At 34.1% G+C, this 15,000-nt stretch overlaps 1 protein-coding gene across 1 annotated transcript; it reads right to left on the bottom strand.

Annotated features, from left to right (window-relative positions):
- Positions 1-6,165: 6,165 nt before the first annotated feature.
- LOC142641184 (syntaxin-61-like) lies at positions 6,166-11,806 on the bottom strand. The gene is made up of 8 exons (XM_075815586.1): positions 11,674-11,806; positions 11,147-11,213; positions 9,834-9,947; positions 9,400-9,513; positions 8,781-8,974; positions 7,053-7,143; positions 6,756-6,821; positions 6,166-6,623 (listed from the first exon to the last, which is right to left on the bottom strand). The coding sequence occupies exons 2-8, from the start codon at positions 11,198-11,200 to the stop codon at positions 6,513-6,515; spliced, it is 744 nt and encodes a 247-aa protein (XP_075671701.1). The 5' UTR covers positions 11,201-11,213; positions 11,674-11,806; the 3' UTR covers positions 6,166-6,512.
- Positions 11,807-15,000: the final 3,194 nt, after the last annotated feature.

The raw sequence follows: 15,000 nt of genomic DNA, 5'->3' as shown, positions 1-15,000 counted from the left end.
ATATTCTGAAAAACGTTTACAAACTTCAGAGCCTATTTAAGGGCTCCATAAAACTTGACAGACAAGAAAATATATTCTAAAATAACTCCTAATTGATACCTTACCATACCAGGAATCAAATTTGACCTAAAAAGCATTAAATGCACCTAAAAACAAGGAAAATACCTAAAAAATGTACTAAATATTAAAACCCTAAATAAAAGTTGATTTGGTCTGAAATTAGCAAATCTAAAATAGGAAAAAATCTGCCTTAACTGATATAGAGCTGGAAAGTCAATCAGCCATTAATTCACGCCATAAATCACTCCCAATTAAGCCAATCAGCCCTAAATAGCTTGAATTAAATTTATTACACTTTCATCTTCTTTTGGGCCAAGCTTGGAATGTCCTGCGTTAGAATCAACCCAAATCTCTTGAATCAGCCCATTAAGTGCTTCTTTGATCTTCTTGGATCTTGCTCTTGTAATAGGTCCAACTGGAACATGCAATGGATCCTTGAATGCTTGTTGATTCTCATCATGGACAGTTCTCCTATTTACCATTGAACTATTATTTAAGCACTTGTAGTGGTGGGTCATCCTTTGTGCTAGCTTATCTTTTGTGCTAGCTTATCTATGCAGGAGATATTATTGGGGCCTTATTATAATCTTTGAGTGATGCAATTCGGACCTTGATCAAAAAATTGGCCTTTCACACTTCAGAGATAGCCTTTGGGCCAAACTCTAAGCCCAAAGTGGAGTCTCGGTCTTGACTCCCAAATATCATATTGGCAACGAAAATGCACCCTTGACAATAGGCAACGCACAAGGACATCCTATTCCATCCAAGCAATTGAGGAGCAATAACTTCATTAGAGTATTCACATCAACCTCCTCAAATTTTTAACTAAACTAACCTAAAAAACTCTACTTTTTTTGGTTTAGCTATCCATGTTTTTTATGCACACACATCAAACTCAATATTTTATTTCTTACTTCATTTAAATATTTAATTTTTCTCTCCTCTCTCCTTTCTTTCCTATTACTTCATTTAAATATAGATTTTTCTCTTTCGTCTCACCATTTGCAAAATCTCATCCCCTGAAACCATGCAAAAAATAAATAATAAACGAAGTTTAGTGTACATAATATCATGCAAATAAGGAATTCACTATTACAAGAACCTATGACTCGCTATGTAGTTGTCATAAGTGCTCTAGAAGGCCTGATTGGAGTTGAGAATGAGTTCCTCTATCTCTAATTTAAAGATGACGATCAATGAATTCCCTAAATTCAGGTGTATGATCGTGTGACACTGGGTCATGGGTAGTTACATCAAATTGCTCATAATCAAAGCCTTTAGCTCTAGTGAGATGTCACTCATCTTCAATAATCAAATTATGCAATATTATGCATGCCATCATAATGTCTTTAAGAGTTTCAGGTTTGAACAATTGTGCAGCTCCACGAATAATTGAAAAGCGTGCTTAGAGCACCCCAAAAGTGTTATACATCCTTTTTTAGAATACAAAAATTCAAAATTTAAACATTTGATTGATGACATAGCAATTAATCTTTGATCTTCTTGAAATATTTCAAGCATAGAGGATATAAGAAGAAAATGTAATCTAATGGTGGATTTGTCAAAATTCACATCCAACAAAAAATTATTAAATGAAGTTGTAACCTTAATCTACAACCAAATTTCTTGCAAAACTTTGTCCTTAATAAATTAACAAATTGTACAAGGTCATAACAAATGTCAAACAAATAATACTAAACAATAAACCCATAAAATTTTAAAACTATAACATAGAAAACCTAACAAAAAATAAAAAAGAAGACTAAAAGAGACTCATACTAGAAACCATTTTGGTTTGGTCAAAGAAATAGTATATTGTTTCAAAATTATCGTTAATTTTATATTATTTATACACGCATGCACGCGCGCACACATATCTTTATTATAATTATAATTCTATGTTTCTCATATATCTGTCTCTCTTTCTCAAACTCTCTTCATTCCAATTTTTGTATTCACAAGGTAAGATGAAACAAGAAGAGGACGAAGAAGAACCACTTTACTCTCAATCTCATATCTCTCATCTCTCTCTCTCTCTCTCTCTCTAAAACTTTCTTCATTCCAATTTTTGTGTGGGTCACAGAGTAAAGAAGAAGGTTTGATTCGATGTGTGACTATAACCAAGGATGTGGTGGAGAGTGGTGGCATCATTTTTATTCTTTTATTTTGTATTGGTCAGGTTCCAGATTCTCAGAATCCAATTTTTTTAGCTATCCCATGACTAGTGAGATCAAGCTCCTCCTTGCTGTTGTGAAAATAAACCCACTTATGCAAGATTAAAGAAGAGATAAGAAAATAATAGACTCAAGTAATTTACATGGTTCGGCAATTGGCTACATCCATAGGCGGCGACAGAGTAAGTTTCACTATAAAACAAGGAGATTACAATAGTAGCATACAAGCACTCTCACAAGACTCAAGCCCCAAATGCACCATTGCAAGACACATTCAAGTAATATTGACCACGTAAGCCACCGACTCAACAATGAAAAGAGAGAGAAAGAGAAACCCATGCATAGTTGTAGTGAGCAAAGAGAGAGAGAAAGGAAGATAGGGAGTGAAGAGAGAGAGAAAGAAAGGCGGAGAGTGAGTGATGGCTTTTCTTTTTCTTTTCTTTTTTATTCTATAGTGAGGACCAAAGCATCACCAAGTCTGGCGAGGGTATTCTCAAATATTAAAATTGTGTGACAAAATATTGAGACTAATGTGTGAATTTTTTTGAGCTTATAGCTATATATTTACTGAAATACTAAAATAGTTATACTGATGTGAATACTCTTAATACTAGTAGCATCTTCAAAAAAGTGAGCCATATGATTCAATTGCACGTTTAATTGTATACGGGCTCGTATGAAGATGCTCAGAATGCTACATAAGTGTCTTATAGTATTGACAACAAAGGTCAAGAGCAGCTTGGTCTTGTAATGGGCATAACAATACTAATGTTACAACTAAACGTCCTATGAATTAATTTAATTATTCCATCACATCTTTCTCTGAATAATAAAAAAATAATTTCTTGTAATAATCCTTATTCAGTGTACCAAACATAGGAGTGGCAATGATTGACATGATACAAATACAACATGGTTTTTTGCAGGTTAGTATTTAGTATAAATTAGTTCATGTCAAAACAAGTTGACGTGCTTTAACACAATTAATAAATTAGTCAATTTTATGCTGACTTGTTAAACCTGCAATGAACTCAAAATGACCAAATTCAAATAAATAAATGTCATTTTTATCTAATATAAATTTGAATTCTACTACAATTGAGTAAATAAATTAATTTTTATATTAATAAATTCTTCATTGAAACTTTAAACTCCCCAATGCTTTATTTTTCTTAAATTGTGTATTATACGGGTTAAAATAGGTCATATTATGTCAACCTACTTAATAAAACATTGTATTAAGATTAAAGAGTTTTGACATGATTATTAAATAGATCGAGTTAGGGTTGAGTTATTTATTCGAATACTCTTACTCGTACCACCACGACGCTGATACAAATTCTAAACAACAACTTACTAACGAGATTGCTGCTTCATTGGATGCAAAGGTGATTGACGAACGGCAGTTAATGGAGGAGGTGGTGTTGCATTACTTTCAAGGTATCTTTCAAACGTTAGACTTGAGTAAGCTAAACCCCAAATACTGTGCACCATTCCACAACCTCCTCTAATTGCCAGAAGTCACAACTCACAAATCAAGGTTCCATCATCATTAGAATACTGCAACATCTAAACAGGTACCCACTACCATTGGACCGCCTCACATCTTCTTCTGGGAGTGTTTGTGGTGGTTTGGTGCAGTTTTAGGTCATTTCAAGTACTGCACTTTTCAATGCGGTTTGGCCAACACTATAACCACATCACACCTCAGTTTTGCAGTTATGTGTGCGGTATGGTGTACAAGGTGCAATTAGGTTGGTTTTGAGATACTATATTTTTCAAGATATCATAGCCAATTTATACTTTACTATTAATAACCATGAGAATATGATAGTATGTTTAAAAAATTTTATAACATTTTTAACAAAAGAAGTAACACAAATATATACAAGACAATAAAAGAAAACAAATAATCCATGATAGATTGATTGTAAACTAAAAATAGCATAAATATATACCAAACAAAAAACTAATAGTAAACTTTCGAACTTTTTATTTTATAGGAAAACTAGATACTTTCATGATGAAAACACTATTTTAGTTCTTACATTTTGGAGTCACAATCAATTTGATCCTTACATTCTAAGAACAGTTAATTTGGTCTTTGTTATTTTCAACTTACAATCAATTTGATCCCCGCCGTTAAATCACGAACGGAAAATGCCTGCGTGGCAAACTATTAACACAGTTGGCAAGTCTAATATTAAAAAATTAAATGAAATACTAAAATGTCTTAATTTCAACAGCCAACTCAGCGCTTAGTTGGCAAACAAAAGCCAAGTCAACGTTTAAAAATACTTTTCTTTTATTGTACGAATTTCTTTCCTTTCTTTATTTCGGCCTTTAATATTCTTACAATTTTTTTAACCAATCAGAATTTTATTTTTTCTTTTACAATTTCTAACCAAACAGAATTTCCTTTTAATTCCCTTCTTGCAATTTCTTGGTAACCGAACACTAATCTAGTCCAAAAATCATAAACCCAGATTTACTACAACCAAATCGTCCAGCACCACAAATCCACTACAGAGCTCAAATGCCACTATGCCATCTTGCAAGTGCATGTTAAAAATACCCATTTTACAACTTTGATCACTCAACACAAACAAACCCAAAGTCAAGCCATTGTAGTGTAATGGAGACCCAAAGAGATAGACACAATGAGAAAGCTTTGGAAAGCAAACCCACTTGGCCATGGAAGTGGAGGGGTCATCGAAGAAGAAGATAGCAACACAGACTCTGAGCTCAAAAAAGATACCCAATCCCTTTTGCTTTTCGAACCCGACCACAGAATGGTTCACCAACCAATCGCCTTCGTATGGCGTGGAGCTCAAAACCCATATCGAGACCACTGATCGGAGACGTCGGAGAAGTCGTGGTCGATCTGTGTTGAATCTGGGTTTGGAGAAGCTGGGCCTAGTGGATCTGGATTTCGGGTTTTGTATGAATATGGGATTTGGCTTCTTCAGCCATGAATCAGAGAGAACAAAAGATTAATGAGAGAGAGATAAGCTTAGAGATGAGATGAAGGAAAATCAAGATAAAAGAAAAATGTATGAAGGAAAAACAAGATAAGCTTAGATGGGATGTGGCATGTTCTAATTTCTAAGGAAAGGAATTCGTACAATAAAAGAAAAAAAAATTAAGCGTTGATATGGCTTTTATTTGCCAACAAAGCGCTGAGTTGGCTGTTGAAATTAAGACATCAGTATTTCATTTAATTTTTTAATATTAGACCTACCAACTGTCTTAACGGTTTGCCATGTAGGCATTTTACGTTAGTGATTTAACGATATAGACCAAATTGATTGTAAGTTGAAAATAATAAAAATTAAATTAACTATTCTTAAAATGTAGAGACCAAATTGATTATGACCCCAAAATGTAGGGACCAGAATAGTGTTTTTGCCTACTTTCATTACTTAAAAAGAAATTACATCTTGACGAAAAGCTTGTTCCAAGAAACGAAGATTCTCTTCCATCTAAACTAGAAAATCAACAATCCCACAAGCATGTTTAGCTAAGAGGTAAGCAGGTATATTCCCTTTGCGCCTCACATGAGAAAACCTAACATTACGAATATCATGACAAGAATCAAGAATCCCATATATAACAGGAGCCCTATAAACATTAAGAGAATCACCTTCTCAAATGAAGTCCTGTAGTCCCAAATCTTTTGCAAACTGCAGACCAGCCTCAAAGCCTTTTGCCTCAACTTCCAAAGGACCCAGCGGAGCTCTAACTTTCATAGACATTGCAGCCATCACCAACCCTTGACTGTCCCATCAACAATCCCAATCACTGCTTCCCTCTTTTTTTTTTTTTTTTTCAACTTTAAAAAGTTCATTTGATGTCTTTAAACAATCGGAACTGTCAACACTTTACTTTAAAAAAACAAAAAACAAATGCCACTCTATCAGGGCTCATACACTTGATAACAATAACCAAATCAGAAATATGAACCTGCTAATATCTAGTCACAGAAGCATGTAGCAATAAACAAATAAGCATGATATAAAGCTGGTTTACATGATACTTGCAATTATAAGTGGTTCAACAACAAATTCTGGTCCACCTTAAAGAAATTGCACAGAACAAAAAGGCAGATTCTTCATTTGCTTCATATTCTTTTTCCTTGATGAACCCAGACTTTCAATCAGATCATTTCATTCATATCTATTCTTGATGGTCCTCTCTCTCCCCCCAACAACCCCCCCCCCCCCCCCCCCCCCCCATAAAAAAGGAGATTCACATATCTCCAACATTTCATTCCAACGCCTAGGTGAAAAAGACCAGAATGAATAAGATGATAAACAGAACCACCAAAAACAATATCATCATGATCTGGCCCTTCACACCAGCCTTCTTCATGACCATAGCCACCTTTTTCTGCAAAGAGAAGTTGAAAAAATGGAATTTTTAGAGTTAACCTAAGTCTTGAATATCAGATCATTGGTAGGAAGCACGTATTTTCCAAAGCTTGGAAATAAACATTAGCTCAGACTTATTAAAGAGGCTCACCTGAACAAAATTAAGACGATTTGATGTACTGTCCATTTCCATACCCAATTCATCTATAATTTTCTCCTGGGGCACTCAAATATTGCATGTTAGTCTAACAAATCAACAAAATCGATCCTAAAAAATGAAGCCTGACAAAAAAGAAGTACATTAAAAAGTTACAGGTACAGTAATAAAAGTCACTCATGGATTAAAGTGCTTAAAGGATGCACCACCAGTGCTATCTTTCACATCATTTGTTGCCAGGGAATAGTGGTAAGAGTTATTATAAAGATCTGAAGCTTAAAAAATCCTTACCTGTGCAAGGAGCTCTTCATGTATAGTAAGCCCAACACCTCCAATTCTCTCTACGCTTGCACTAAGTTCATCTAACTCTTTGTCCTGCTGCCTACAATCAATAGTTGATAAAGAATACAAAATCAAGAACAAATAAAATAGAGGCAAAAGCTACTTGTCAAAACCAAATAAAGAGTAAATAGCATTTTTCTCAAACAACATGGAGAGAAGGTTTCTAGTTAACATAAGAGTACTCCTCATCTAATCTAATATGTAATGGTCACCTCTCTCAACTTTTCCCAGAATCTTGTCCAAGCTTAAGCAAGGTTTGAAATAACAATTAAAGCATATTAATATTGAATTAAACCAAACAGATAAATAGTAAAAGTTTAGAGGATTATGAAAATAGTATCAATGTTGAATATAGCATTGCTCACCAGTGGTAAGGATTACAACAATCTTCAACAAAATGTTACATGCTAATTATTTCAATTAACATTAGTATCATACTACACATCCAGTGTGTGTTTAATTAACATTAGTATGAACTATAGTAGTCATCACAAGTAGGTGCTACATGCCAATTATTTAAAATCAAAATTAGCATTCAACTATAAAACATAATTTTTTATAACTGTTATAAAATTATGATTTTTTATTTTTTCTATTTTTTGAGGATAATTTACACACCGAATGGATCTCAAACCCAAAATAACTGTCCACGCCAATCTTAGGTGTATTTGCTTATATTATTTCAATGATGAGGACAACATTGCCAACCAAAAAAAAAGTCAAAATTTTGAAAAAGGGAGGTTATAGTTAGTACAAAGCTTCATAGTATTTTAGGAGCCACAAGGGATGTTAGAGATTTCCTTATCTACTTTGGTGAATTTATGATAATAAATAAATTACCATATGAATTTTAAGGGACTTTTTTTATTGGTATGTTATTTAAGCATCCTATGCCATGGGTCCTGGATAATTATAAAATTCTAGAATCTAGGCTTAATATAGTAACTCAGGATTCTGTTTTACAAGTTATATTCACTCTTGAAATCAGAGTAGAACTGAAATTTTTGCAGCTCAAGCGAATTAAAGGGAATTTTGGAAATTGAGTTTGAGTCTAAAATTTTTAAGAAAATTCTTAAGTATCTTGGTTTAATTTTCTTTGTGTCCAAGTCAGCCTTTAATTACTTTATTAGGTTTAGTACGAAAATCAAATTTGGAGTCCTAATATGACCAGCACTTATATATATTTGTGCTCTCTATACTAAAATATTTCAGAGAGTAATTAATAGATATACCTTAGTTTTTTGGTTTATCGAAGACTTCTATCCCTAAAGTGCTTCTTGATCTTCTTTCACTAGTAACGGTCATGGGTAAAACGCAAGTAGACTGTTTGCAATCTCTTAACAATAACAAATTCGCTCGCTCTTCCTTTGCACTCCCACATCAAACCTTTTTCTTTACCCTATCAGACCCTAAAATTTTACACATTTTCCCTATAAAATAATCACCAAATTCAAACTTTTCAAACTTCAAGTCATTCTGCAAATCCTAAATAAATTACAAACCCTAACCATTTAATTCTCCTAATGCTAAGCCCAACACAACCACACACAGGTTTTCCTTAGACTGTCCTACCTTGATGAAGTTCAGCAACTAAAATCCAAAGAGTATGGAGACTGCTAAAGATATGTTTGCATGTGTCTGTATGTGGAAGGAAAAAGAAAGAAACAAAAATGATACTTTATCAGCAGCAGCTGCCTATCTGATTCTGATGCTATGAAGTCATCATTATCTTGGGCATTGTAGTGATTAGATCCATCTGCCTTGTGAGAATCTGGCATCCTCATTAATTCACGGCGCATTCCACTCAAACCAGTAGTGCCAGTCCCATTTGACTCTTTTCCAGCTTCTACTGCTTTCTTCATGGTGCCCACCTAATAAAGTACTCCAATCATTTAGCCCCTCTCACACACACATGTAAAGCCAAAAGCTTGTAAAATAATACACTGCTTAATAGAAATAATAATTTCATAAAAAAAAGATTATAATTTTTTTTAAAGGGTTGTCATAGGCTATTAAACTAATAAAGACTCACCATGCTCACAAGCTACATAAAGTTAAAACTTAAGAAGTACAATTCCAGTCAATAATCCAGAGTCTAGACACGCACACAGCCAAAGGCTCACCACATAATGAGTGCCAAAAATCATAACCAAATTGAGTACAAAGTTTGGGATAAACATCAGTAGTGTCAGGACAGATTAACAAGAGAAAGCTTAAAGTATATATTTTCAATAACAAGAATTACTGAATACAGTGTCTCCACTGTCTCTAAAAACTATTGCTATATGGATGATACCTGCATACGAGCAGTGCTGGTCCATCTTCTTCGCTTTTCAAGTTCCACCTCGTCAATGCTATACCAAGATGGATCTCTAGCTGCTACAGCAATTGCTTTGTCCAATTCATCCACCTTCCTATCAAGAAAGCAGGCTTTCAGCAGTTGAACACAGTGGTTAATTCATTTAATTAAAGCCAAAACTCATCTAAAAAGCTTCACTACTGGTGGACTCGGTATAGGATTTTATATTGCTACTAAAATAGAATCTAAAATAGAAAGTTCCAATGTAGGATGACATCACATCGGTGTAGTAAGAATATTTATTTAAATTCACATGCTAAATATCTTCTTACTGATTCAATACATATTAAATCGCATGATGGAAACCTATGATTGATCTTTCCCAAAACTTTATAAGAGGCAGAATCTATTTTTAGTAAAGTATGACATACCTGCCATTCAATGCTCTCACAACTAGCAAGCAGTTCCTTTGTGAGATGTAATTGCTCTCCAGTATCAGAAGGAATACGCTCCCATTGGTAAAAAGTGGATTGCAACTTATCAATCTAAACAGGTAGTGATGAAATAGTCAGACATTTACTATCCCCCAGGAAACTCCTATTTCCACCATCAACAGAGTCAAACTCATAAGAAAAGTCATGGATGTCATATCACTGAGCACGGATACAACAGTGCTGTGTAAGTTCCCGTGTGCACATGAGAGAGAGAGAGAAAGATCCATATTGTAAATTATACATGAAAGGGACGGGTTTTTCCTTCTCTAAAAGTTCCCCAAGATTCCCAAACAATTTCAATTAATTCGAAACAAAGAAGTCAGAAATATGTCAGCCCAGTGAAGGCCTAGCCAACATTTGAGGTAGAAAAAACCAAGAGGTTATTGATAAAATTAAGTTATTTCAAAAGAAAAAGAGAAGATAATGCAGAAACTAATCACTCTTTTTAATTCAACCACAAACATCATCCCCGTCCTCCACCATACAACTGAAGCAACCTAAAATTATCAACACACCAGCACCCAGTTCAGTCTCAATGCCACAATCCACTGATACAGCAGCAGCCACTCCATGGAACTATCCAGTTAGGAATCCCATTTGCGTTATTCCAGTTAAGATCCCCTGATTAGGAAGTAGATCTGAAAGCTGCTGCCCTGAAACTCCTCCAGTGGAGTTACAACAACCTAAATCATCTAAAACTCTTCAATAAAGCCTTTGTAACAAGACAGCCTAAGCTCAAGGTTGTAGCTTAAGAAACTAGGTTCACGATGATGAACATAAAGTAATCTAAAAGAATTACAAAGAATTATGCTCAAAATTCAAGTGATTCCTTAAAATATAATATGGAATTGGTATATAAAATCTCTCCAGGTGAAGTGCTGTGCCATCTCCTTGCAAGGCCTAATACAACATCATTGTTATCTAATGATAAGTTATAAATTAAGCAATCAGAAGGAAGCAAAAACATGGCAAACCCCTGACATGACCATGTCCATGTTGGATGAGGGACATTATTGCAAGTGTGTCCATGAAGTGTCAGGAAAATAAAAAATTATTTTTTGATTTGAGACATGGTCCAAACACACCGCCGAAACACAATGTGATAGGCTGCAGATATAGTTGAACACAAATTAAGAGACCAAATTGATACAATCATATGTACCAAATAAAACATTACTACTTTACTGCAAATAGAAGTTTTATTACTAAGAGGCGGTACAGAGCATAAAAAAAATTTGACAAAAACTTACAGATTCTTGAATCTCCTCTTTCACTACATAAAATGGATCTTGAGCAGAGGGCATATTGTAATATAACCTACACACATCCAGAAACAAACTTTGGCTTAGCAAGATGAGATCAACTACACGCAATTCGCACGAAGGAAGACCAGGAAAAAGAAATGCTAATTTTACAACTACTACTGAGATAATTCAGTTTAGAACATAAAAAAGAAATGATAGGGGTATAACAGTAACCTTCCTTCCTACCAAATGTTTTCTCATCTCAAGTTAATCTTCTAATGACCCCAGGCCAGCTAATAAATAACCAATTCTGAAACATGTGGATTTTTATTTTATTTGAATATGTAAAATTTAATATTGTAATTCAATAATTAACCAACCAACCAAACACTGCAATTTTCCACATCATTTATTAAATGAATTCAACACGCACAAAGAAATTATAAAAAGAAATAACGAACAGAGATAGATAGAGAAATTGGAATTGGAGGCATAGATCAGAGGAGAGGGGTTGGTTGTGTTGTGCTACTGACCTGAGTGAGAGACAGAGTGCGACGCGTGATCTAATTGATCTGTGAGACTTAAGCCTACCGGCGAGAGACTGATAAATCAGATCAGAGAGACAGCGGAGATCATGGAGTTGGAATTAGAGTTGGGCTGCTTTTCTTATATATTTATTTAACGGACTTTTGATTGGGCCACTCCCATAATTGGCCCTATTCCCCCCCCTTTTTTTTTGTTGGGGGTAGTGACCACTAAGTATGAATTTTTCTTTTTCCAACAAATGAGAATGACAAGAAAGAAAGATTTTCAAGAAATCATATCGAGCCATACACATAATTGAAAAAAAAAAAAAAAAAAAAAAAAAACCTCTCTTTCTTTTATAATTCAATAATTGGGATGGTGAAATTTGAACATTAGATGTGTCTGTTAGTGATGATGCACAGAATTATCAGTGAGTTGATTGTCTACACATATGCTAATCGAAGTACCTATAGAACAAAAAGAAACAATGGACCTATAGAGAGTATTGATAGAGTGCTAGACAAAAACCCTTTGAAGGTTAAGTCAGTGATGGAAGAATTTTCAAGAACTTAATAGTGTGAGAGCCAGAAATTTTTCACCTACCTCGAGGGAGGGGAGATTTGATATTTATATAATGGCGTAAGGTTGACCAAAATCCCATAAACATAGGATTCTTCCTTGTATGGAGGATACGTAGTTACTATCTCAAGATCTCAAGGTTTATCTTTCCATATGAGAAAGATATGAACGTGTAGTAAGATCTTTGGGTGTGGTGTACAAGTTATTCCTGTTGGAAAAACTAGTTTTGCATTTCATACAAAATCCATAGCGGAAGCAACACAAGGATCTACTTCATTCATGTGAGATAACATGGAATTTCTAGGTTTTAGAAACAAAGAATAGAAAGGTGTACCTTGATGCAATGAAATTCAAAACAAAAGAAGATCGAACTTAGGAAGACCTTCAATCTTCACCCCAATTTCACATATGTCCAAGATGTGCAGTCTCTTAATCAATTATGTACGTATGTGATCAAGAGAGAATGTTTAGAGAAAACTATATTTTTCTCTTTTAATTGTATATACATTTATAACTGTTAAAAACAATTACTTTATTTAATAATTCTTATTAAATAAACAGTTGATTATCTAATTAGACTAACCTTTTGGGCCAGTCTAATTGGGCTTTAGTGTGTGGCTTTGGATGGGATCAAAATGACAAATAAAACTCTAACTCCAATGGGCTTTGGGCTTATCTGTCAACTCTTGACAAGCTCAAAGTTACCATTAATTATATTTAATACCACTATATAAATAAAATTGCACTCTAGCCTTTATTAATAAAATTAAACCCCAAGACTTTATTATCTAAACAATTAACCCCTTCATGAATATATTTGTAGTAATACAAAGTCATAATATACAACTGCCACTTTTAAAATGACCAAAACACCGTCGAAACCTCCAAAATAAGCCAAATACCATCGAAACCTCTGAAAGTGGTCAAAATAACCCTAAACTAAGCCAAAATACCCTCAATTTTTCAGATTTTTCAGGTACTTTGGTCGGTTTCAACTTGTTTTGCACAGTCTAGCGGATTTTAGGGTATTTTGCTCATTTTAACAGACTCGATGTGTATTTTTTAATCATTTTAGATGTTTGGGGCACTTTGGTAATTTACGAGGTATCGAGACTTGACTGCTTATTCTAACCTGTTCAGGGGTATTTTGGTGATTAGTTAAGAGGTTTCAAAGGTTTTATTTTTGACATTTTTTGGTTTTAGGGGTCTTTTGGTGATTTTGGGTGTATATTTGCCGTTTTAGTGATTTCAAAGGTATTGTTTTTATCGAAAAAAAACTATTTTACCTATGAGAATTTCCAAAACATCAGAAAACCTTTAAATACACCAAAACATCTAAAATGACCCCTATGAATTGCTAAAATGACCCCTATGAATTGTAAAATTAACTAAAATGCACCACGAATGTCCAGAATACCTGATGAGAATCAACAACCATTCAAGGATCCATTGCATGTTCCAGTTGGGCCTATTACGAGAGCAATATCCAAGAAGATCAAAGAAGCACTTAATGGGCTGATTCAAGAGATTTGGGCTGATCTTAACGCAGGACATTCCAAGCTTGGCCCAAAGGAAGATGAAGGCGTAATAAATTTAATTCAAGCTATTGAGGCCTGATTTGGATTAATTAGGAGTGATTTATGGCGTGGATTAATGACTGATTGACTTTCCAGCTCTATATCAGTTAATGGAGGTTAATCCTATTCTAGAGCTGTTATTTCAGAACAAATCTACCTGAATTTAGGGCTTTTATTATTTAGAACGTTTTTTAGCTATTTTCCTATTTTGGATTTGCTAATTTCAGACCAAATCAACTTTTATTTAGGGTTTTATTATTTAGTACGTTTTATATATTTTCCATTTTTCAAACATGTCTTATAAATAGCATACCCTCATTGTAATAGAGGATCATTGAAAAAAAAAATTAGAAAATGTGAGACTTTGCTCTTCTTTTGGTTCTTCAGGAATTGTGAACTTATCAAGGATTCTTCCATGTGGCGTTCAAACTTTATACCTTCGGTTCATGATTCAATTATAATCATTGGGTCAAGGTTTATTACTTCTACTTTTGGTTCGCGTTTCACTTATAAATGTTGGGTCAGGGTTCTATTTAAAATCTGAATTTTAGCTTTCCTAGGCAAATATTCCAATATTGTTTGTTGGGTCTCAAAGCGTGTCGATTGAGGTTCGCATCATTTGGTATCAGAGCACAAGTTCTAAAATCAGTTTTCTATCCTTTTATCTTTTGTTTCCTGTTATCATCCTATCTTGTTCCTTTTGACGTGCACTAGGTTAAAATCGTGCACCCAGCTCCAAAAAAAAAAAAAACGTGAAAAAAAGACATTAGAATAGAAATAGAAAAAAAAAAATTGTTTGTAGTTTCTTTCTCTCAAACTAGAATATTGTTTTCTTTTTGTCATTTTCCTTTGATTTAGTGTTTTTGTCATATTTTCTTGCCGTTGGTTTCTGTTTTACACTACAAGTTGAATTTCTTGATCAAGTTATTAGTTTAATGCAGAACTGAAAAGGGGAAGCTACGAGTGGAAAAAGGAAAGAGAGTGTGAGTCTAATATTGGGAAAAAGCCAATTTAAGAGTGAAACACGAGTGAGAGTGACATAATTTGAGTGCAAACACGTGAGGGAGTGTTGTGAGGAATTATTTCTAACAATTCTCTGTAGTTTCAAAAGTATGTCTTCTAAAGGCGAAACATCAAATAAGGAAGGAAGGGAGGAGTTGTCCATCATTTTGCAGGCTA

This window comes from Castanea sativa, chromosome 6 (assembly GCF_040712315.1).
Source record: "Castanea sativa cultivar Marrone di Chiusa Pesio chromosome 6, ASM4071231v1".
NCBI lineage: Eukaryota > Viridiplantae > Streptophyta > Magnoliopsida > Fagales > Fagaceae > Castanea > Castanea sativa.
Note: the sequence above shows the minus strand (reverse complement) of the source record. Positions and strands in the feature narration are given on the sequence as shown.